Source organism: Lithobates pipiens, unplaced genomic scaffold (assembly GCF_037356315.1).
Source record: "Lithobates pipiens isolate NorthernLeopardFrog02 unplaced genomic scaffold, aLitPip1_a1.2 Scaffold_8, whole genome shotgun sequence".
NCBI classification, from domain to species: Eukaryota; Metazoa; Chordata; class Amphibia; order Anura; family Ranidae; genus Lithobates; species Lithobates pipiens.
In genome coordinates this window covers 42854543-42877901 of record NW_027507903.1, presented here as the reverse complement: position 1 = coordinate 42877901, position 23359 = coordinate 42854543, and the positions used below count along the sequence as shown (strand labels likewise).

General features: G+C 43.3%; 1 protein-coding gene across 2 annotated transcripts in view; it reads right to left on the bottom strand.

Moving 5' to 3' along the window:
- Positions 1-23359, bottom strand: part of WDR93 (WD repeat domain 93) — a 173244-nt gene that overhangs the window by 109990 nt on the left and 39895 nt on the right. For both annotated transcript variants that reach the window (XM_077473983.1, XM_077473984.1), the window contains exon 7: positions 872-953. In XM_077473983.1, coding sequence (XP_077330109.1) covers positions 872-953 — 82 coding nt within the window. The remainder of the gene's footprint in view (positions 1-871; positions 954-23359) is intronic.

Below are 23359 nucleotides of genomic sequence, written 5' to 3'. Positions count from 1 at the left end.
GGAGAAAAATGACCCGTTTGCAAAATTTTATAACAAACTATTAAAACATGATTTTTTTTTTTTTTTTTTGCATCTTTTTTTTGTTTGTTTAGCAAAAAATAAAACTCCGAGCTGTAACTAAATACCACCAAAAGAAAGCTCTATTTGTGGGAAAAAAATGATAAAAATTTCATTTGGGTACAGTGTTGTATGCCCGCGCAATTGTCATTCAAAGTGCATCAGCCCTGAAAGCTGAAAATTGGTCTGGGACTGAGGGGGGTTTAAGTGCCCAGTAAGCAAGTGGTTAAGGGGACAGCAAATATACAAGCTGTACACTCACTATTTTACATTGTAGCAAAGTGTAATTTCTTCCTTGTTGTCACATGAAAAGATATAATGAAATATTTACAAAAATGTGAGGGGTGTACTCACTTTTGTGAGATACTGTATTTATTTGAAGAAAGTAAAATATAATTTTTGAAACCAAGGAGAGGGGAGAGTTTCCAATAAGAAAGTGACTACCCTGGGTTTCAACAAAATGGCAGCCTACAGCAGGAAGATGCAGGAGCAATGCTGGAGGCCTTTTTCAGTACGCACTAGTTTTGGTAGAATAATTATTATTGTAGAATGTTTGACAACATTAATTGTTATCAAACGGTTATGGGAAAAGTTCCACTTTAAAAGCAATATAAACATAGATTTAGATTTTAACTGTTGTATTGTGGACTGGCGATCTATGTCTCATATGTTCATCTTTACAACTGTATACAGGGGAAGAACATATAAACTCCATGCATGCAATATCCTGACGGGAAGGTGAAAGGTGCAAGGTGAAATTGTCAACTACAGTAATGTGACATGTTAAAACACATCATTAATGAAATCATGTTACCTGTAATTGGTTTTGGTGGCTTAATCTTCATTAAAAGCACTGGTTGTGTTATCTTTGGCTCTGATAGATGCATACCAGTAGACTAAAATGAAAAAACAGCCACAAATAATTGTTACTTTTCATTACAAATAAAATCCACAAAACAAAATGATCAAGTAACCTTAGATGATCTATTGAAAAATAGCTCCTGGGTTTCTTACGGTAGGCGGCGGTCAATTTATCATTTTAGAAAGCTTGCTTGCCAGGGACAGAAATCCAATAGTGATTTATCCTTTACACATTTAAAGCCTTATTTAAGGCACTGTAATAGCGGGGATGATTTGCAAAGTGCATTAATCCATAGCAACCAATCAAATTTAAGCAGCTGACACAATGAACAATGATTGCTCAAGTGATTGCTCATTGGCTGCTCATTGGTTGCTGTAGGGTACTGCACTTTGCCCTTTGTCTACTTACACAAGTACACTAACCATGTAATTTGAAACAAAGGAGTCAATAGATTTAGGTATCAAAAAAATGCTTATACCTACAGAATGATCAAAGAGCAAGAAAAATCCTGGACGGACGCACACGGATACAACACCTTTATTATGCAATATAAAACCCAAAACAGTCAGTCCATGCTATACAGAGGTAGAGGCAATAACTAATGCGTTTCACACCGTAGGTCGGTGCTTAATCATAGCTAGTGTAACACTGTTTGTGCATATAAATAGGGTTAAATGGCCAATCAAAAGGCTTTTCATCAAGACGACCCCCCTTGCACAATCAAGTCAAAACAAGAAACATGGAGGAGAACTCCGAAACAGGCGCAGGCATGTAAGGCACCTTATCAAGGAAACCATCCACAATCTGCATCCCCTTCAGAGAACATCCCATATGAAACAAGACCATAAGTAAAATAATGCTTTCATAATGAAATAAGTGAAGATTTAAACCAATATTATACCAAATCACATTAAATAAAATTAAATGAAAGATTTTGTATGTTTCAATGTAACAATATATAAAACAATACCCAGATCATAAATTAATTGATGTACAGAATATAAATCACAGATAAAACAAAAATGTATAAATGTTCCAATGACATGTTCACAAGAAAAACAACGGAGAATTGCTATGAACATACTGTATTTAACGCATGAACCCCCTCGCTTGTGGGGGGCCTCCGATAGACTTGTGAATTAAAATGAGAAAGACCCTTTGTTAGTTCAGAAAGAAAAAAACAGTAACCTCATGGAAAGTATAAATGTATAATTTTACATGTAATTATTGATATATACACTAATCTATATGAGACACAAGAGGAAGAATCAAATAAATAGATCAATCAGTAGAAAAAATCCATAGTATTGTTAGCCATATCAATCATATCAATTAATAATTAATAATTTGTGACATGAATTTCAAGAGGAAAAGAAGGAAAAAAAAGAAGACAAAAGGGTGAGGTCAATTTAAATGAGTGGTCATCATGCTACATGACATGTTTTCCATCACCGTGAATTAGATGTATAAATAACAATATAAAAAAGGGACCTATAGCCATACTAAGTTACCCTAAAAACGTGTCTCACTCAAAATTAAGGCCTGCTGCTTTTCTAGTATTTAAATTGAAGATCCAGTAAACTTCTTGTTTAAACAATATTCTGAATTTATCGCCACCTCTGGGTGGCTTAACTATTTTTTCCATACCCTGGATGACCAAACTGGACACATCTTTGTGGTGATGGTCATTCCAATGACAGGCCACATTGGTGGAAAGATTTTTCTCAATATCATGGAGGTGGTCGTAGAGACGATCCCTCAACCTACGTGTCATCCTTCCCACATATTGAATGGGGCGTAATGTGCATGTAATAATGTACACTAAGAAGCGCGTGTTGCAATTAATGAAGGACGAGATTTTGTATGATTTCCCTGTTGTAACTGAAAGGACTGTGTCACCCCCTTTAATAAAAGAACAATATGCACAACTGTTAATACCGCATTTAAATGTACCCTTAAAGTGTAGCCAATGTGTAAGTCCTGTTGTGCTTGTGTAAAGATTGGGTGATAGCCATCTGCCAAGTGAGGGTGCCCTCCTAGAGACAGTCTGAATCCCATTGGAAAATATCTGAGCATAAACGGGATCACTTGACAGTATTGATGTAATGATAACCTTCTTTATTTTGTTAAATTCTGCACTGTATGGTGTAGAAAAACGGGATGCAAGTAGACTGATCAAAATCCCCATTTTTAGGTTTACCCTTCAAAGAGGGTTTATCTGTTAATAATTTACATCAAGGAATTTTATTAGCGATATTGAATGCCCTATTGATGACGGACTTGGGATACCCTCTTGCCTCAAACCTGGAGGCCATATGAATGGCTTCCTGTTTGAAGTCCACATCTTTGCTGCACACATGTTTCAGCCTGAGAAATTGGCCTACTGGAATACTTTTTATAGTGTGTCCTGGATGACTAGAATCAGCCCTTAACAGGGTATTCCCTGCAGTATGTTTCCTGTATAAATTGGAAGTGATTCTATCACCGTCCTCACCACACCACATCTAAAAACTCAATGGACACCATATCGTGGTGTCCAGTAAATCTTAGATTTAATTGGTTGTCATTCATGTAATGCAACCATACATCAAGACTGATGTGCTGTCCAGAAACAACAAAGAGGAGGTCATCAATATATCTGCAGTAAAATACAGTGTCTCTTTGGCAGGGACTATCAGGTCCATAAATGCGGAACTTTTCCCACCATCCCATGTATAGATTGGCCAGGGACGGTGAGAACTTGGCCCCCATGGAGGTCCTGCACTTCTGGAGGTAATGGTTCCCCGAACACAAAGAAATTATGTGTAAATAAATACTTCAGACTCATCAAAATAAACTCCTGTTGCAAGTGAAAACCATCCTATCTACCTAAAAAATATGAAACTGCCTGCAAGCCTAAAAGGTATGTGGGATGGAGGAATAGAGATTAGGAACATCACATGTGATCCAACTGTAATCACTTTTCCACTCTAAATCTCCCAATTTTAACAAAAGTTGTTTTGTATCCCAGAGGAAGCCCGGTTAATCCATCACTAATGGCTACAATTGTTGGTCTATTGTTGGTTTTACACCCAAGGAGAGAGAAATATTCATCCCCGAGTTCCCAGTAATGCCAGTATGCCATCACCTTCCGAAAGTACATAATGGGTTAAATACCCTCACAGGCAGACCCATTGTGGCCGTAAGAGGCTCATTAAATGAGCGTTTAGGTTAATGGATAGACTAAGAATTGCAGCCATTAGTGATGGATTTACCGGGCTTCTTCCAGGACACCAAACAATTTTTGTTAAAATTGGGAGATTTAGAGTGGATCACATGTGATGTTTCTAATCTATATTCCCTGATGAAGTCACCTGACTATGATGATACGCGTTGGAACAGATAGGCACTGGAAGTGACGTCACGTTGCAAGCTCGCCGCTCATAGTGTGTTGTGTTTTTTACTCTAGTTTTTATATTTTCATTAATCACTGGTGACTTGCACAGAGGAGAAGCCCTTAGTGGGACCTATTACAGGATCTTGGATTTCCATGTACATGCTGTTACCTTACAGCGGTAAGGTAAGGGGCCATTGCACATAGAGGTGTATTTGTACTGAAGAAAAAGTCACCAAACTGCTGTCACATTACTGTATTTGCACAGAGTGCTAGTTGGAGTAGCCCCCTAAGTTTTTTCACTTTGCTCATTACTACACACCTGAGGACTTTGTGTATCTGAATTTCACTTTTGGCACCAGCACTTTATTTCTATGTATCCTATATAGGATATTATTCACTCGTTTATTTTTTCTTACATTATTTGTTTATTGGAGTTTACATTTATTTTGTCAGCACCTAGCACTTTATATTGTTTATAATAACTATGTGTTTGCATTGTCACTTTTGTAAATTGCATTGGAGTTACATATTTAATCTTTTAGCACTTTTACTGTAGATTTACCACTATTGATTCTACTTGCATTTCTATTTTTGGTTATGGTTTGACCAACCCGGTGTTTGCTGCAACTAGTTTTTTCCTATCGTTTTTTGTGGTCTGGGTAGCGCAGGATATTCTTTCTATTATTCCTTGATAAGGTGCCTTACATGCCTGCACCTGCTTCAGAGTTCCCCTTCATGTGTTCCTTGTTTTGATTTGACTGTGCAGGAGGGGTGGTCTTGATGAAAATTCTTTTGATTGCCCACTTAACCGTATTTATATGCACAGTCAAACAATGTTACACTAGCTATGATTAAGCACCGACCTACAGTGTGAAACGTATGAGTGCCTCTACCTCTGCATAGCATGGACTGTTTTGGATTTTATATTTCACAATAAAGGTGTTGCATCAGTGTGCGGCCATCCAGGATTTTTCTTGCTCATTCATCCATTTCAGAGCCTGCACCTGTTTGCCCTAACAGGGCGCGTGTTTCATAGAACTTCTGTCTAGAGTGGCATCTTTCTCCCTTTAAGTCTGGACTATACCTACAGAATGATACCTGCAGGTCATCACAATTTATAGTTCTAAAATTATGGTACAAGGAATATAATTATATACAAGCCTGCCACCTGGTGGATACAGAACGCAGATGAAAAAAACTGAACACACTTGGCATATTAGACTAGGATGTTGGAATCACAAAATAACATGGCAGCTGCAGAAATCCAGTCCCAAAGGTTCAGAAGGAGAACATTTCGCATAAAACATGTGAATTTAAATCTATGGACATTTACATTTTTGATTAATACGAAGATGAGCTATGACATCTGCTGTACTTGAGGAAATCAGCATTAATATGAATAAAACTAAAATAGAAAACATGACATATAGCAGCCTTCAGTATTAAATAAGTAGGGAACTACCAGGGGCGTTGCTAGGTGGGAAAAAGACCAGGGGCTTCAGCCCGAAGTCTGAGCCCCATGCTTTCTGCCTGGATTACCAGTGCCCATCAATGAACTGACCTACCTGACCCACACTGATTATTACACTGACCTACCTGACGCAGACTGAACTACCTGACGTACACTGACCTACCAGATGCACACTGACCATTACACTGACCTACCTGACACACACTGACCTGCCTGAAGCAAACTGACCTACCTGACCCACACTGACATGCACTGACCTACCTAACCACATGTCAGACTTCAGGTGACCATGACCTCCTCCTGCAGCTCAGCCGTAGTGTGCAGCGTGCCCATCCCAGTAGACAGCAAGCAGGCAGAGACAGGGAGGACAGGAGAGGAGAGCTGCCCGCCCGAGCACCTATCTCATAGTGCTCGGCACGGCCGCATTGCAATTCTCGCCTCCTGGAGCCTGCAGCGACTATGATGGACATTACATGTGCCGTGGTCCCGGCATTGGACCAGTGGGACGTCCATCATAGGCGCTGCAGGCTCCAGAAGGCGGGACCTGCTATGTCACTCGGCCTCACTCCGAGTCAGATCGGTCCCCACTCGGCCTAATAATAATAGGTTTGTGAATGCCCGAGACCCCAGGCTTTTTGGGCGCCCACTCGGGGCTCCAGCCCCCTTTAGCGCCCCCCCCCTCCCGACGCAGCAGCAGGAGCCATTGGCTGCAGCTACTGTCAGTGAGGAGGGAGAGGGGGGTGGGGCGAAGCCATGCTCTCTGTGTCATATGGATACAGAGAGATATGTCGGGAGCGAGCACGCACGATTGCCCCCATAGCAAGCGGCCTGCTATGAGGGTATTCGGCAAGGTGAAAGAGGTGGGGGACCTGAGAGAAGGAGGATTGGAGCTGCAACACCATGAAAAGAATAACATGTTTTTTTTTGGGGGGGAGGTGGGGGGGGGGGGTTTGTTTCCTTTTACAAACACTTTATAGTCTAAGTTCAGCTTTACAGAAAATCTGTAAGGTGAACTTACACTGGACCTCCTCCCCAGTCCCGCTGTACCAATGTCCCGTAATGCCAATGCCAAAGCTGTCAGACACCGGGATGCCGCGTCACCAGTCCAGGGCTTGTTATCCCAGCGGCTTAATCTCCTATCTGTACCTCTTAGTGTGTATGGATAGGAGGCGTTCTAATTGGTCAACACCGTCACATGGACGGCACTGACCAATCAGAGTTTGCCTAGCCAATCCTGTCAGTGCTCGAGGAGAGGAGAAAGCCTGGAGGATTTCAAATCAGGGGACTGGTAAAGTGACGTCCGTGTGCCTGACAGCGGGGGATCGCAGGGCTCCGGTACAGCGGGACTGGTGGGCTGGGGGGAGGGGGGGGTTGGGTTAGGGGATCCAGTGTAAGTTCACCTTACATATTTTCTGTGTAGGTAAACTTACCCTTTAACCACTTGCCGACCGCCGCACGCCGATGTACGTCGGCAGAATGGCACGGGCAGGCATAAGCACATACATGTACGTCCTTTGCCTCCCGCGGGTCGGGGGCCCGATCGGGCCCCCGCCCGGTGCCTGCGGCGGTCGGTTTTCGTTCGGGAGCGATCCCGGACGAGGGGACGGCCATTCATTCATGGCCACCCCCTCGCGATCGCTCCCGACGAATGGAAATCCCCGGTGACATCACTTCCTCTCCTGTAATGTAAACACAGGAGAGGAAGTGATGTATTCTCTCCTCCGTGTCGGTATTTTTCGTTCCGACACAGAGGAGAGCGGATCAGTGAGTTGCACCAACACATCCCACACACAGTAGAACATGCCAGGCACACTCACACCCCCCCTTTACCCCCCGATCACCCCCCCAATTACCCCTGCCCCCCAGTCACAGTGACACCAATGTCATTTTTTTTTTTTTATTTTTTTTTTTTTGCATTGGTGTCATTTGTGACTGTAATAACTGTTAGGGCAGTTAGGGTTAGCCCCCTTTAGTTCTAATGTACCCCCCTAACCCCCCCAATAAAGGTTTAACCCCGTGATCACCCCCCGTCGCCAGTGTCACTAAGGCTGGGTTCACATTGCAGCGGTTTATGAGAACGAATGTGATTCGCACCGCACTGCAGTGCAAATCACATCCGATCTCTGTGCGATTCGAGTTCAGCCATTCGCCGCACCCGCCGCACCCGCCACACCCGCCGCACCCGCCGCAAATTCGCACGGGACCCTTTTTTTGGCCCGCAGCAGAATCGGATCGCATGGGTGTTCACACCATGCGATCCGAGTTTGCAGATCGCACTGCGATATGCGAACTGATCTGGGGGTGTCAGTAACATTTCACTGACACTCCCAGCAGTTCGCATAGGGCAGTGTGAACTGCCGCCGGGAGGCATGCGATGCGGGAACCCGCCGCGGATTCGCGGCGTTTCCGCATCGCTCCAGTGTGAACCCAGCCTAATAAGCGATCATTTTTCTGATCGCCGTATTAGTGTCACAGGTGACGCTAGTTAGGCAGGTAGGTATTTAGGTTCGCCGCAGCTTTTTATAGCGCTAGGGACCCCCATATACTACCGCATAAAGCCCCCTGATTGCCCCCTAGTTAACCCTTTCACCAGTGATCACCATATAACTGTTACAGGTGACGCTGGTTGGTTAGTTATTTTTTTATAGTTTCAGGGCACCCGCCATTTATTACCTAATAAAGGTTTAACCCCCTGATCACCCGGCAGGTGTCATTTGTGACTAATAACTGTTAGGGCAGTTAGGGTTAGCCCCCTTTAGTTCTAAGGTACCCCCCTAACCCCCCCAATAAAGGTTTAACCCCGTGATCACCCCCCGTCGCCAGTGTCACTAAGGCTGGGTTCACATTGCAGCGGTTTATGAGAACGGATGTGATTCGCACCGCACTGCAGTGCAAATCACATCCGATCTCTGTGCGATTCGAGTTCAGCTATACAGATAGTATGGCTGAATTCGTGTCGCACCCGCCGCACCCGCCGCAAACTCGCACGGGACCCTTTTTTTGGTCCGCAGCAGAATCGGATCGCATGGGTGTTCACACCATGCGATCCAAGTTTGCAGATCGCACTGCGATATGCGAACTGATCTGGGGGTGTCATTAACATTTCACTGACACTCCCAGCAGTTCGCATAGGGCAGTGTGAACTGCCGCCGGGAGGCATGCGATGCGGGAACCCGCCGCGCATTCGTGGCGTTCCCGCATCGCTCCAGTGTGAACCCAGCCTAATAAGCGATCGTTTTTCTGATCGCTGTATTAGTGTCACAGGTGACGCTAGTTAGGCAGGTAGGTATTTAGGTTCGCCGCAGCTTTTTATAGCGCCAGGGACCCCCATATACTACCGCATAAAGCCCCCTGATTGCCCCCTAGTTAACCCTTTCACCAGTGATCACCATATAACTGTTACAGGTGACGCTGGTTGGTTAGTTATTTTTTTATAGTTTCAGGGCACCCGCCATTTATTACCTAGTCTCACTAGTGTACCCCTAAATTTAGGGGTGTCTACTTTCTAAAATGGGGTCATTTGGGGGGGGGGGGGTTTGTGCCATCTTGGCATTTTATGGCCTTCAAAACTGTAACGCCCTTAGAAAGCCTGAAGGCGGTGCTTGGTTTTTGGGGCCCCGTACGCGGCTAGGCTCCCAAAAAGTCCCACATATGTGGTATCCCCGTACTCAGGAGAAGCAGCAGAATTTATTTTGGGGTGTCATTTCACATATGCCCATGGCATGCGTGAGCAATATATCATTTAGTGACAACTTTGTGAAAAAAAAAAAAAGTTTGTAATTTTCCCGCAACTTGTGGCAAAATATAAAATATTCCATGGACTCAACATGCCTCTCAGCAAATAGCTTGGGGTGTCTACTTTCTAAAATGGGGTCATTTGTGGGGGTTTTGTGCCATCTTGGCATTTTATGGCCTTCAAAACTGTAATAGGTAGTGAGAAGTGAACTCAAAAAATTACGCCCTTAGAAAGCCTGAAGGCGGTGCTTGGTTTTCGGGGCCCCGTACGCGGCTAGGCTCCCAAAAAGTCCCACATATGTGGTATCCCCGTACTCAGGAGAAGCAGCAGAATTTATTTTGGGGTGTCATTTCACATATGCCCATGGCATGCATGAGCAATATATCATTTAGTGACAACTTTGTGAAAAAAAAAAAAAAAAAAAAAAAGTTTGTAATTTTCCCGCAACTTGTGGCAAAATATAAAATATTCCATGGACTCAACATGCCTCTCAGCAAATAGCTTGGGGTGTCTACTTTCTAAAATGGGGTCATTTGTGGGGGTTTTGTGCCATCTTGGCATTTTATGGCCTTCAAAACTGTAATAGGTAGTGAGGCGTGAAATCAAAAATTTACGCCCTTAGAAAGCCTGAAGGCGGTGCTTGGTTTTCGGGGCCCTGTACGCGGCTAGGCTCCCAAAAAGTCCCACATATGTGGTATCCCCGTACTCAGGAGAAGCAGCAGAATTTATTTTGGGGTGTCATTTCACATACGCCCATAGCATGTGTGAGCAATATATCATTTAGTGACAACTTTGTGTAAAAAAAAAAAAAAAATTTTTTTTTTGTCATTATTCAATCGCTTGAGGCAAAAAAATAAAATATTCAATGGGCTCAACATGCCTCTTATCAATTTCCTTAGGGGGTCTACTTTCCAAAATGGGGTCATTTGGGGGGGTTTTGTACTGCCCTGTCATTTTAGCACCTCAAGAAATGAGATAGGCAGTCGTAAACTAAAAGCTGCGTAAATTCCAGAAAACGTACCTTAGTTTGTAGATGTGACAACTTTTGCGCAAACCAATAAATATACAATTATTGACTTTTTTTTTACCAAAGACATGTGGCTGAATACATTTTGGCCTAAATGTATGACTAAAATTGAGTTTATTGGATTTTTCTAATAACAAAAAGTAGAAAATATCATTTTTTTTCAAAATTTGCGGTCTTTTTACGTTTATATCGCAAAAAATAAAATACGCAGAGGCAATCAAATACCATCAAAAGAAAGCTCTATTTGTGGGAAGAAAAGGACGCAAATTTTGTTTGGGTACAACATTGCATGACCGCGCAATTACCAGTTAAAGCAGCGCAGTGCCAAAGTGTAAAAAGACCTCTGGTCATTTACCAGCAAAATGGTCCGGTCTGAAAGTGGTTAAAGTTGATCTCCAACTTTACTGTCCCTTTAAATAAATTTGTTTGGGCCAAGCTTCACATGCCAATAGGTGCACTCACAGTAAAGTTGGAGATCAGCTTTAAATCATTACATCTGGGTTATTTGCAACTACCTTCAAGATATTGGACACTCAAAAAAAGTTGCTGTGTGCTCATCGTACATTACAGGACACAGGCTTCTTCAAATCATTAAGAGTATAACATCCAAAAGCAGTCCAACTGAGTGGTGGGCAAAACAGCAAACAATGCTAACAGGTCCACACAAAATACACGAATCAAGAAAGCTCGAAAGACTCAGAGCAGCTTGTAGAACCTTGTACCTTACACCCATAACTGGCATCTAAAGAGCCCTGAACATCCACCTGGTAGAACTTAATAAACCTGTGAACAGAAGCCCAGGGAGAAGCTTTGCAAATCTGAGCCCATGAAGTGCTAACAGCTCTAGTACAGATTGCGCCTCAACAGGAAAGGGGGGGCCCTATCTTTCAGACTACATGCTCTTATGATAACTTGTCTGACCCACCCAATAATGGTGGAGTGAGATGCAGAGAGACCCTTGCAAAAGCCCTCAGGGAGCAAAAGCAGAGAAACCAATTTACAAAAAGGGAGCAGTAGCTGAGAGGTAAACGCTCACAGCATGCACTCCAGACAGTGCAGGGAAATTTCCTTAGAATGCTTTTGGGTAGGTCATAAGGTAAGAAGGTCCTGAAAAATGTTGAATACAGAGGCAACCTTGAAGTTCCGACCAAAAAATCCAATCAGACTTTTTCCAATCATTTGTAGAGAATTCCGATCGGACAAAGTGCCATGCATACTCAGCTCAAATTATGAGACCAAAGCTATTGCCTCAACGTAGTCCCGTCGTAACGAACAAATGTCATAACGTTCTGAACGATCAGATTTTCCGACAACTTTGTCCGACCGTGTGTATGCAACACAAGTTTCGGACAAAATACGTCAGAAAAAATCCGGATTTTGTGGTCGGAATGTCCGACCGTTTGTACAGGGCATAAGAAGGGCTCCTTACAGCATAAGACCACTAATTCATAGACTCATCTCACAGATGTGATAGCAACAAGAAAAGCCACCTTACATGTAAGGTTGGACAGGGGAATATACTTAATAGGTTAGAAAGGCAGCTTTTGTAGAACAGAGAATACCAGATTGATGTCTAATGGGGGCACAGGAGATTAAACTAAAGGAGAGAGCTGAGCTACATCCTGAACAAAGGTCTTAACTAGAGAACGAAAGGCCAGAGGTTTTTTTTTTTTTAAACAGAAAAGTCAAGACTTGCCCAGTGATGGTACTCAAGGCCAGATGTTGATCCAGATCAGACTGGAGGAAAGACAGAATATATCCAACAAAGTCCTTCTAGAATGAAAGTTTCTTGCTTCACACCAAGCAAAATAAAACTTCAAGGTGTGATGGTAGACTTTACAAGAAGTAGACTTCCTAGCCTTTATTAGGGAAGGGATGACAGAATCCCAAAGACGACCTGTCCCTCAGGACCATGGCTTCAACAGCAAAGCCATTCAAGTGAGTGACAGAGAATCTGGGTAGAACACTGGCACTTGGAACAGAAGGTCTGGATCATCCAGTAGGTCTACAAATAGTCCAACAGAGTCATCAGAGCATCCACTGTGAAGGCCCAAGGGTCCTTGAACCTGGTGTATAAACTTGTCTAGTTTGATGTTGAACCTGGACACCAGTAGATCAACATTCCCTGTCCCTAAACTGTGGTAAAAGCCTTGAAATACCTCAAGATAGTGGGGCCCATTCCCCTGGATCCAGACTCTGACAAGGTTTTTCCATGCCTGAGCTGTAAATGGTGGACAGGGCTGGAACATGAAGTTCTGCCTACAAGACAATCAAATCTCCTTCATTTAGAGTGCCACAACTCCTGCTGCCTCCTTGATGATTTATAAAAGCCACAGCCATGGCATTGTCCAACTAGATTCTCATCAATTGTCCTAGCAGAAGAGGAGTGCAGTATTGAGGAATCAACTGAATCACCCTGAATCCCAGAATGTTGATTGGAAGGCAAGCTTCTTTCAATAATCACATCCCAAGCACTTACAGAGTGTACTAGGACTGCACATCAGCCTCACAGGCTGGCATTTGTTGTGAGAACATTTCACAATTGAGAAGAAAGGTTTTTTTTCATGATTGAGGAGTACAGAAATCCACAATAAGAAGAGTATAGCCTGGGGGACAGATGCATGGGGCAGTCAAATGACTGAGTCTTATTGTCTTACACTGTCAGATTACTGATCTGCAATGGTCTGAAGTAAAAGAGTGTATAGCAAAGCCTCGAAGGAGGTAACTATGAGACCCAATACCTGCCTATGCAGGCACAAATCAAGGGATTCTTCTGGCTTATGGATGAAGGGACAAGGCCGTGTTTAGGGTCAGGCCTAGATACTCTAATCTATGAGATGGGACCAGCAATTACTTCCTCAGACTGAAAGTCCACCCAAAGCTCTGCAGAATTTGTACCATCAGGCATATGTTGGCCGTCAGGGACAGGGAAGAGTAGTTCTTCAGCAGAGGATTGTCCAGGTACCCCACAATATGATTTCCCTGAGCGCGAAGCAAAGTCAAAACTGAAGCAAATACTTTGGTAAAATCCCAAGGTGTCGCAGGCAGGTGAAACGGAAGGGGGACAAATTGATTATGCTGGTTGCCAACCACAAACCTAATCTCTTGCCTCTTCAAATGAATATTTGCCAGATATTAATAAAAACCTGGAAATAATATGCCTGACTCCATGTAAGAATGAGAAGTACTGTAATAAAAAGCAGAGGTCTACTTTTATCTACAATGGAAAAGCTTTGATTGACCTATCGTAGACAATAGTATGAAAATAATAGATTAACGCCGATAAAAAAAAAAAAGTCTAAAGGCCATCAAATTCAACCTGTTCAAATACTGTTCTGGCACTGTAAACTCCAATAGCCATAACAAAGCCCCACTGGGGTATCTTCCTATTTATACAAAAATGGCAATAAAGTATTCTTGACTTTATCAGAGGCAAGTGGATTAATTACCTGGATCAATAACTCAACTAATACATTTGACTGGATTAGTGCTTGAGATGTAATTTGTAGTGCTAAAGGGCATCCAATCAACAGTTACATTCCCTATTGACCATCAGCACTTATGGCAGAGAATTTCAAGTCCGATGACACTGCAAACCTGTCATAAATAAATATTACCCTCTCAACAAACAAAAAAAACTTTTTTTAAAACACCAAAGACCCACAATAACTCCCATGCAGTGTTACGTGTCCTTACAGATTTTAGTAAGTGTTCATAAATTGCTTTGTCTTGACTTAAAATGGCGGTGCAGAAAGATTTTCCTTGATCAGATAAAAGCTCCCTAGATATGTGTGTGGTTTTTCTTTTTTTTTTTTCCCTTCTTTTCTAGACTATTTTCTCTTTTTTCAAGTTTTTTTGGGCAGTTCTTATGTCCATGGGAAACATTGGCTAGCACAGTATAGATGATTAGGATTAACAGGTGGTAATGCATATTCATATTTATTTTATTGTTAGCTTGTAAGAACTGTTGTAAAGGATTGCCATATTTCTGTTCTATTAATGCAATAATATATGGGATCATGTTGTCCCAGGCTATGTGCTTTCTGAGCATAACCTTTGAAAAATATTTAATAAGATCGAATATAAAAAAAAAAGTGTTCTTAAATAGAGATGAATATCCAAACATGTGCAGTGCTGTTCATCCCTCATTATAAAGTAGGTTATTAACGCCAGAGGTAGAGAGTGACGTTCCTTCACTTAATGAACACCGCCCTCAATAGAGAAGATATTAAGCACTATCCAACGGCCACCCAAATAATTCTCTCTGTCTGGAACTGAACCGATAGAACCTTATGTGGCCTTAGGACCATGGCATGCTAGTGAGCCTGTTGCTAGCTACAACTCACCATTGTTAATTTAGTCGACTAAAATGACTAAAACATTTTAGTCGACTAAAATGACTAAAACATTTTAGTAGACTAAATTAAATCTGAAAAGAAAAACAAATAAAACAACAAATACAGTGGAACGTTCTCAGCGTAACACATATGCAGTATATATTTATTATCTTAGACATCTTATCCTTGTATTCTAGAGTGACATTTCAGTACACAAGGGCCCACCAAGGTGTGCCTAGCAGTACCATGGTTATTGATCGGTGATCACCTTATTTAAGCATTAATCCCATTCATTTAACAGAAAAAGAGAATTTTAGTAGAGATTAGTTGGGGGGGAGGTGGTCGTAATTTCAGTATTTCGCTGGATTATGATTGTTCGATGCCTGACCGCAGACCTAGTCCAGACTCAGGCTCCATTTTGCTACCCATGCCGCCCATATTTATCACATTTTTTGGGACAGTTGCATCCTGCGTATGTTATTTTATATAGAGGAAGAGCTGTGTCTACTAGGGATCACCATTGCTGCACTGTTGGGGGAGTAGGATCCTTCCACTTCATAAGTATCGCCTTTCTGGCATAGAAGGCTGTGTAAAACACAAACAGTTTCTTGGATTGTGTGGTTTCAAGTGTGTCAACTATACCTAGGAGTAGAGGGATTGGGTCTCGTGGGACATGTAGCTTGCTTATTGAGTTGATGTTCTTGAGTACTCCATCCTAAAAAGTCTGAATGTGCTGGCAGGACCACGTGACATGTATATATGAACCTATTGCTGTATTGCACTTAGGGCAGAGTGGGCTGCATGTGGGGTAGATTCTGGCCAGACGTTCTGGAGTATAATATACTCTGTGGATAAATTTGAGTTGGGTGAACCTATCCCTCGCTGAGACCATGAGAGGAAGGTATTGCTGGATCCCCTCCTCCCAATCATCCCCAGCAAGGGCTGGTATATCTGTCTGCCATCTGGAAAACAGCTGGGTCACCTCTAGCCCAGCCAACTCACAATAAAGAGTCAATAATGTTTTCCCGTCCCCTTCCCTACACAACACCTGTTCGATCTTATTAGTCGCTAGAATAGCAGGGAGGGGAAATTGAGCACGGTAAGCGTGAAGGAGCTGTAGGTAGCGGAAAAACATGTGATTGGGTACTCCCTTGTTGCTTTTCAAATCATCAAACATATAAACACCTGATGTCGAGGCAATGTCGGCTAGTGTCTTGATTTCATACCGTGCCCACAGCTGTGGAACCGGGATGGATCTAAAATGTGGTAGCCTAGAATTTCCCCAAAGAGGAGTCTGCGGGGACCAGCTATTGGGTTGTTCAATCTTAGCCCGGACCGTCTCCCAGACCCGAAGTGTGGTGCGCATCGATGAGGTGATATGAGGGTTAGACGTAGGGCCTCTGTGAATCAGATACTTAAGCTCGGAGTAAGATTCTAGTAGTGCCGCCTCCAGTGTAGCTGCAGGATTCGCCGGTTCCTGTGCCAGCCACCATTTGACTGTCACCAACACCGCCGCCCAATATTACTTAATAAAGCATGGCATTGCCAGTCCCCCTAGGGTGATTGGTAGTTGTAGGGTAGTCTTAGCTATTCTTGGGGTGCCACCATTCCAGATAAATGAGAGAAGCACACTATCTAGTTTAGCAAAGAATGAATGGGGGATTGGGATCAGTGTTTGCCTGAAAAGATAGACAAATTTGGGGAGCACTGACATTTTTTTCAAGTTAACCCTTCCTACCGGTGTAAGGGGTAGCGTTTTCCACGCAGCACATCTCCGAGCCAGGAGGGACAGCGCCGGGGCAAAGTTAAGGCAGGTAAATTGAGAAATATCGTTTTGTATAACTACCCCTAGATATTTAAATTGTGAGACCCTCTGAAGGGGAGTATCTGTTGGTAAGTTATCATCTTTGGAATTTAGAGCAAACAGAACCGACTTTCCCCAATTAATGCGAATGACCGAATATGTACCAAAGATATCTATGAGCAGGAGGGCCTCATGAAGTGAGGTTGTGGTGTTGCTAAGATACAACAGGGTGTCATCAGCATATAATGAGATTTTTTCCATAATCGGGCCAATGGAGATGCCCTTTACCAATGGTGACGAGCGTAGCAAGATTGCCATAGTTTCTATCGCCAACGCAAAAAGGGCCGGTGAAAGCGGGCACCCCTGCCTGGTGCCCCTGTGTAGGTTAAATGCTGACGACAGGACCATCTCGGTGCGTACCCATGCCCGCGGAGACATGTATAAGGCCTGTACCCAGGAAATAAACCTGGGGCCAATGCCAAATCAATGCAGGACCTCCCAAAGATAGCCCCACTCTACTGAGTCAAATGCCTTTTCAGCATTGAGGGAGGCCACTGCGTCAGTCGGGCAAGACACTACTCCGACCCCAGAACTGTGTACAACCTTCTTAGGTTAATATCCGTGCCTTTACCTGGCATAAACCCTGTCTGGTCCTCGTGTACCACGGTCTGTATAACCAGATTCAATCACTTTGCCAAGATCTTAGTAAGGATCTTAGCATCCGCGTTGAGCAGGGAGATAGGCCGGTAGGAAGCACACAGTTCGGGGTCCTTGCCAGGCTTCAGCAAGACCACGATGACCGCATCTGCCATTGAGGCTGGCAGTGCCCGGTCCTTGAGGGATTTAGCTATAATTTCTGGCAGTTTGGGCGTCAGTTACTTTCCATACTGTTTATAAAAACTCCAGAGGAATTCCATCCACACCGGAGTCTTTCCGACCTGCATCTCACCCACTGCCCACTGTACTTCCTCTAATGTTATAGTACTGTCAAGTTGTTCGCGAGCATTATCCGTGAGGGCAGGGAAATTGATTCGGTCAAGAAAGGAATTTAGCTCCTCCAGTGAGCATCTGACTCTGGAGGAGTACAGCTCTGCATAGTAAGACGCAAATCGGGCATTAATGGCCATGGGGTCTGAGAGAACGGTTCCGTCGGCACTCCTTATGCGAGCAATAGAGGTAGCCGGTTGCTGCTCTTTGGCCAGCCAGGCCAAGAGCCTACCATTTTTTTACCCCTGCTGGGTCTGTGCCAAATGTTGTTTTTTCACCTTTGTTACCCTGAGGAGCATTACCTCACGGTTGCAGATTGCATGTCTAGATATGTGATAAGGTTACGGGTAATAACATACTGTGATTCTAGAGTGTGTGCTTTAGTCTCTGTCTCTTCCATGGTGATAGCAGTATTTCTCCTAGCTCGGGAAATAGACTCCTGATAGCACCCTCTAATGTAGGCCTTAAATGCGTCCCAGGTGCTACCCAAGGAGGCAGAGCCCACGTTTGTTAGCCAAAATTCAGCCATGTGTTTGGGGATCTCTAGTTCAATTGTGGGATCAGCGATCCAGTAGTAGCGGCTCCACAGTCTGTCAGACGGGGGTGTTTGGGTTTTGAAACTGCACAGCACAGGGGCATGATCCGAGATACCTCTAGGCAGCACTTCAATCGAATGCACCCTCGACAATAGGCTTCCACTGACGTATATCAGATCAATTCCTGACATAGCCCTATATGATGTGGAATGGCAGGTGTAGACCCTATGCGTCGGGTGTCTCCACCGCCAGACGTCCATCAAGCCATAGAGAGATGCCCATTGTGATAAAGGGGAGTCCATGCCTGACCCGTGTGACATTCTGTCCATAGACGGGTCTGGGACCATGTTAAAGTGCCCTGCGATAACAATATTATCAGTGGGGTATGCTGACAGGAGAGGGGTCGGGTATTTCAGGAGGGCTACTGTAGCCGGTGGCGGTATATATATTCCAGCAATTACCATTTCAACGGTGTCAATAACCACATGTAGTATCACGTATCTTCCCTCCGGGTCTAGCTTGACCTCCAACAGCTCATATGTAAGAGACTTGCATATGAAAACACTCACCCCTCTGGCATAGCAGGAGTGCATTGCATGATAGTAATGCCCCACCCATGTTTTTTTTAGGCCCAATACTTTGCTACCCACCAAGTGAGTCTCCTGTAATATGCATATGTGGGGCGAGTATTTTTTAACGTATGTGTGTACTAACGAGCGTTTTATCTTATCGTTGAGTCCCTGGACGTTCCAGGAAAATAGTTTTACTTGTGCCATAGGGGATACTCATACTCAGGAACGCCAGAGGAAATCAAGTACAAGAAGTCTATTTAACCCGGAGGCAAGCACATTCCATCCGTTAAATACAATATCAATCTATTATATTGAGAAATCCACAAATCAGAGATATCCACATATGGATTGAGCCACCAAAGAAAGCCACTGTATAAAACAAAGAACAAAGAACAAAGATGCAAAGCCTAGGAACTTTAGCTGTGTAGAACCCCCACCCTGCACAGCCGTTTGGGGAACTCGGTGTGCTTATTCCCATAAACAAAGAACTTAGGAGATTCTCCTATGGTGACAAGGAGAAGACACTAGCGACCATGGGACGCTGCTGCTGGGTAGTACAGTATATTCAAACCCTGCGCAGCCACCCCTAACCTGAATGTTTGAGAAAAACAGAATTGGGAAGTTAAGACGGTTACCTATACAGTTCTCTTAGCAAAAAGCCAAGGGCGCATACTTTTGAGGCATAGCGTTACAGACGTGGTGTTAGGTTAGCTTGGGTCAGCACCAGCACAGATCCTTCCAGGGAGATGTCTCTCAGGCACAGTCAGTGCCTCCCCCCCTGCTCTCGCAAGGTGAGGGGGGCATGTCTGGATAGTCCCATCCCCAAGCAGGGTTGAGTCTCAGGTCCAAGGGGGCAGTTAGTGTAACAGGAATATATGTTCCAGATCAGGTGAAAGGCTGAATCCCCTCACCAGCCATGAGTAAATTGGTACAGCAGCAGAGCAGACATCCAAATGAAAAACTGCCGCGTATAGAGGTTCTCACCTTTAGTCCCGCATGGTAGCAGGCAGCCATGGTGTCAGGGCAGGATCGCATCTCCCCCCTCATTCCCAGCGGGTTCCAGAAGGGCGGGAAGGTGCTTGATATACCAGTGTCACAGCCCAGCCCTCCCTCCGCATGGAGACACATTTGTAGAATTGACCTTATACTAAGCGTCATATCCAATTAAGCAGAGGGGGGAGGGGGGAGGATTCACAGTCCCAAGTCCTAGGTGCATGTCAATGGAAGTCTCAGGTGTCTGGACAAGGACAGGGAGCTCACACTGTACACCGGAGAGGAAAGGAGCAGGGTGCTGGTGAATAAAGAAACACATAACATGTAGAGATCAAGTATATCACTGCGGTATGGCTCTATCAGTCTCTGGGCAGGGTGTCAAGCCATTGCGAAGCATCATCCGGGGATGTAAAATAGCGGGTAGTTTCCCCATCCACCACCCGAAGGCGGGTGGGGAACAGCATACTGTACTTTAATCCTTTGGTGCGGAGTTGGGCTTTGACACCATCAAAGGTCCTGCGGAGTCTCTGTGTGTCGAGCGAATAGTCAGGGAACAGCATGATCTTTGCATTTTCAAACCTCAGCTTGGCCACTATCCTCGCCTCACAGAGCACCAGATCTCGGTCTCTAAAGTTGAGCAGGCAGAAGATAAAAGTGCGGGGGGGGGGGGGCTCCAGGCTGCCCCCGCATGGGAGGCATTCTATGCACTCACTCAACAGCAAAATGGAGGGTGCTCCATGAATGCCACTGTATCTTGTTCCTCGACCCCCTCCTGCTTCTATTCTCACTGTCGTCTGCCTGTGACTCAAGTGATTTCAAGCGTACCTGCAGGGTGTGTATTGCAGCGCGGTGGTCCCTTATGGATCTTCCCCCACGCGCCATTCTGACTCACCGAGTCTGTCCCATGCCTTATCCACGTCTCTCCGCATCAGGCCAACATCTGTTTGCAGCAGGTCTATTTTTGCCCTCAGTGCCGTTTTACAGCCCGCTATTGCCTGCATCAGGGGTCCTCCTCCACCATAGCTGGGTCTGGCGGCGGGGTCTGGGTCGCCATGTGCACGCCGGCGGGAGGGCCTTTCTTCTGTTGTGCCGGGGAGGCCTTGGTGGCGGCGTTACTCTTCTGTCCGGAGCTGGATTTCCCCCTTCTCATGCCCGGTGGTCTCCCGGGGTCTGTAGCCTCAAATGGTAGGTTTTTGTTGCTGGTAATTCACCTCAGTTTGCAGATAGTTGGCTCAGGCAGGAGCTCTGCTCACACACGTCCGCTCAGGTCGCCAGCTTGACCACATCCCCAAATGAATACTATTTTAGTCGACTAAAACTAAAACAATTGAGATGACTAAAATACTACTAAAACTAAAAGCCATTTTAGTCAAAAGACTAAAATGAGACTAAAACTAAAATGCCATTTTAGTCAAAAGATTATGACTACAACTGAATTGCAATTACTGAAATTTACTGGAGATTTTAGTCGACTAAAATGTACTGGAGATTTAGTTGACTAAATACGACTAAAACTAAAACAATTGCAGAAGACTAAAATGGCATTTTAGTATTAGTCCCATTTTAGTCCTAAGACTAAAATTAACACTTACAACAACAGATCGCTAGAAACTTCAGAGAAAATACTCATCTGCTTACATGTATTGCTACCTGAATAGCTGTATGAACAATGCATCACTCCCATGCTGAAGGAAAATCCGGTAGGGAGGGTGTGACATCTTGCTCATACAGCCAGTCAGGAAGGGACACATGGAAACTGGTAAGTATTTCTCTACACTGTTCTAGAATTGTTGTTGTGAGTTGTGCTAGCGACAGGACCACTAGCGTAACATAGTCCTTATGGTGGACCGACCCCTCCTTTTGGAGAAGGATACTTCTATTTATAAAAGGTATCAAAATACATCACAAATGGTGAAAAAAAAATGCTGGCAACATTGGGTAGTTTTCTTCCTCAACTGTATTCTTTAAGCATTATAGACAAAGGAGATGATTTAAATACTGAGGAGAATAGGACTATTATTAGGTTCCTAATATCCACAGTAGGGCTGCAACTAATTATTATTTTCATAATCGATTAGTTGGCCGATTATTGTTTCGCTTAATCGATTAATCAGTTAATAACCTTAAAAAAAAAAAGTGGGTCAAATTGATGTTCATTTTCAACCACAGTGATGGGAAAATTTGGAAATAATAGAAAACTTCTTGATCAAAGGAATTTTCAGACAGTATATGTGGTTTTTGTTCAGAAATTAAGTGAAAATTTCAAACAAAATTCTTTCATTCAGAGAATGTACATAGATTTTTGATCTGAATATTCTCACCTGAAAATTGATCCGTGAGGCCAACATAAGGCTTGGTACATACCTATGCAGTTTTTGCTTTTGATCTGTTTCTGCAGTGCTTTTTGTTGTGCATTTTGATTTTTGTGCACTTGATTTTACTACAATTTGCGTTTTTTGCATTTATTTTGGCCAGATTAAAAAACACAAATTGCTGCAAAAACACATTACATTCTTTTCTGCAGCTTCTCCGTTTTGCGCTAAAAGTCCCTGACCCTTTCCAAATATGCAGTGGCTGAAAAAAGCATAGATATGAACGTGTCCAGTAGGAAACCATGTAAATGAACTGTAGTGCGTTTCTGCAAAAATCACCAATAAATATATAGATGTGAACCAGGCCTAAGACATGTAGTAACATAATGGGGTTAAAAAGACTAAAATTAGCCCTTTATAGTACAAAAAAGCAGATAATCACTACTGGAAGGGGTTCATTTTTTTACCATAGAACAGTGAAAGTAATACTTATAGTAGTGATTATGTTTTTGTACTATAAAGGGCTCATTTTAGTTTTGTTTTTTTAACCCCATTATGTTACTGGCCGATTAATCGATTATGAAAATAGTAATCGATTAATTTTATAATCGATTAGTTGTCGATTAATCGATTAGTTGTTTCAGCTCTAATCCACAGTGAACAATGCTACTACAAAAATAAAAAATAAAGTAATAAAAATAAAAAAAAGCAAGTAATACAACATGTTGTAGTAGTGATTTACATGATAAAAAGGTTAACGAGATGAAGAAAAGGATATGTACTACTTTTATCATCTAATTCACCGTTCTCAACCAGGGTTGGGTGGAATCCTTGGGTTTCTCCAGAGATTGCTAGAGGTTCCTTGTGCAACGATCAATTTCTGACCCCCAGATTAGTAACCAATGACAACAATTTTATATATCTAGAAGGGGCATCTTTGCAATAACCATAAATGTAAGGAGCATCCTTCCCAATGACCATCACACTAATATACTGCAAGTTGTAGATACAGTAATTTTTAGCAGGGGGTTCCCTGAGACCGAAGAATAATTTCAAGGGTTCCACTGTATTAAAATGGTTGAGGAAGGCTCATCTAATTACTGGAAAAATTAAAATATACAGATTTTGTGGTTAATTAGTCAATAACTGATCTGCATTTCGTATGATTAGTCAATTTGAAACTGACGAATGAAATCCACTGAATGCGGTATGGGGTATTGGAAGACTGCCTTATCTGCAGCAAAACTATATATTTGTGCTAAATATACCCGCACCAAGGATAACATACA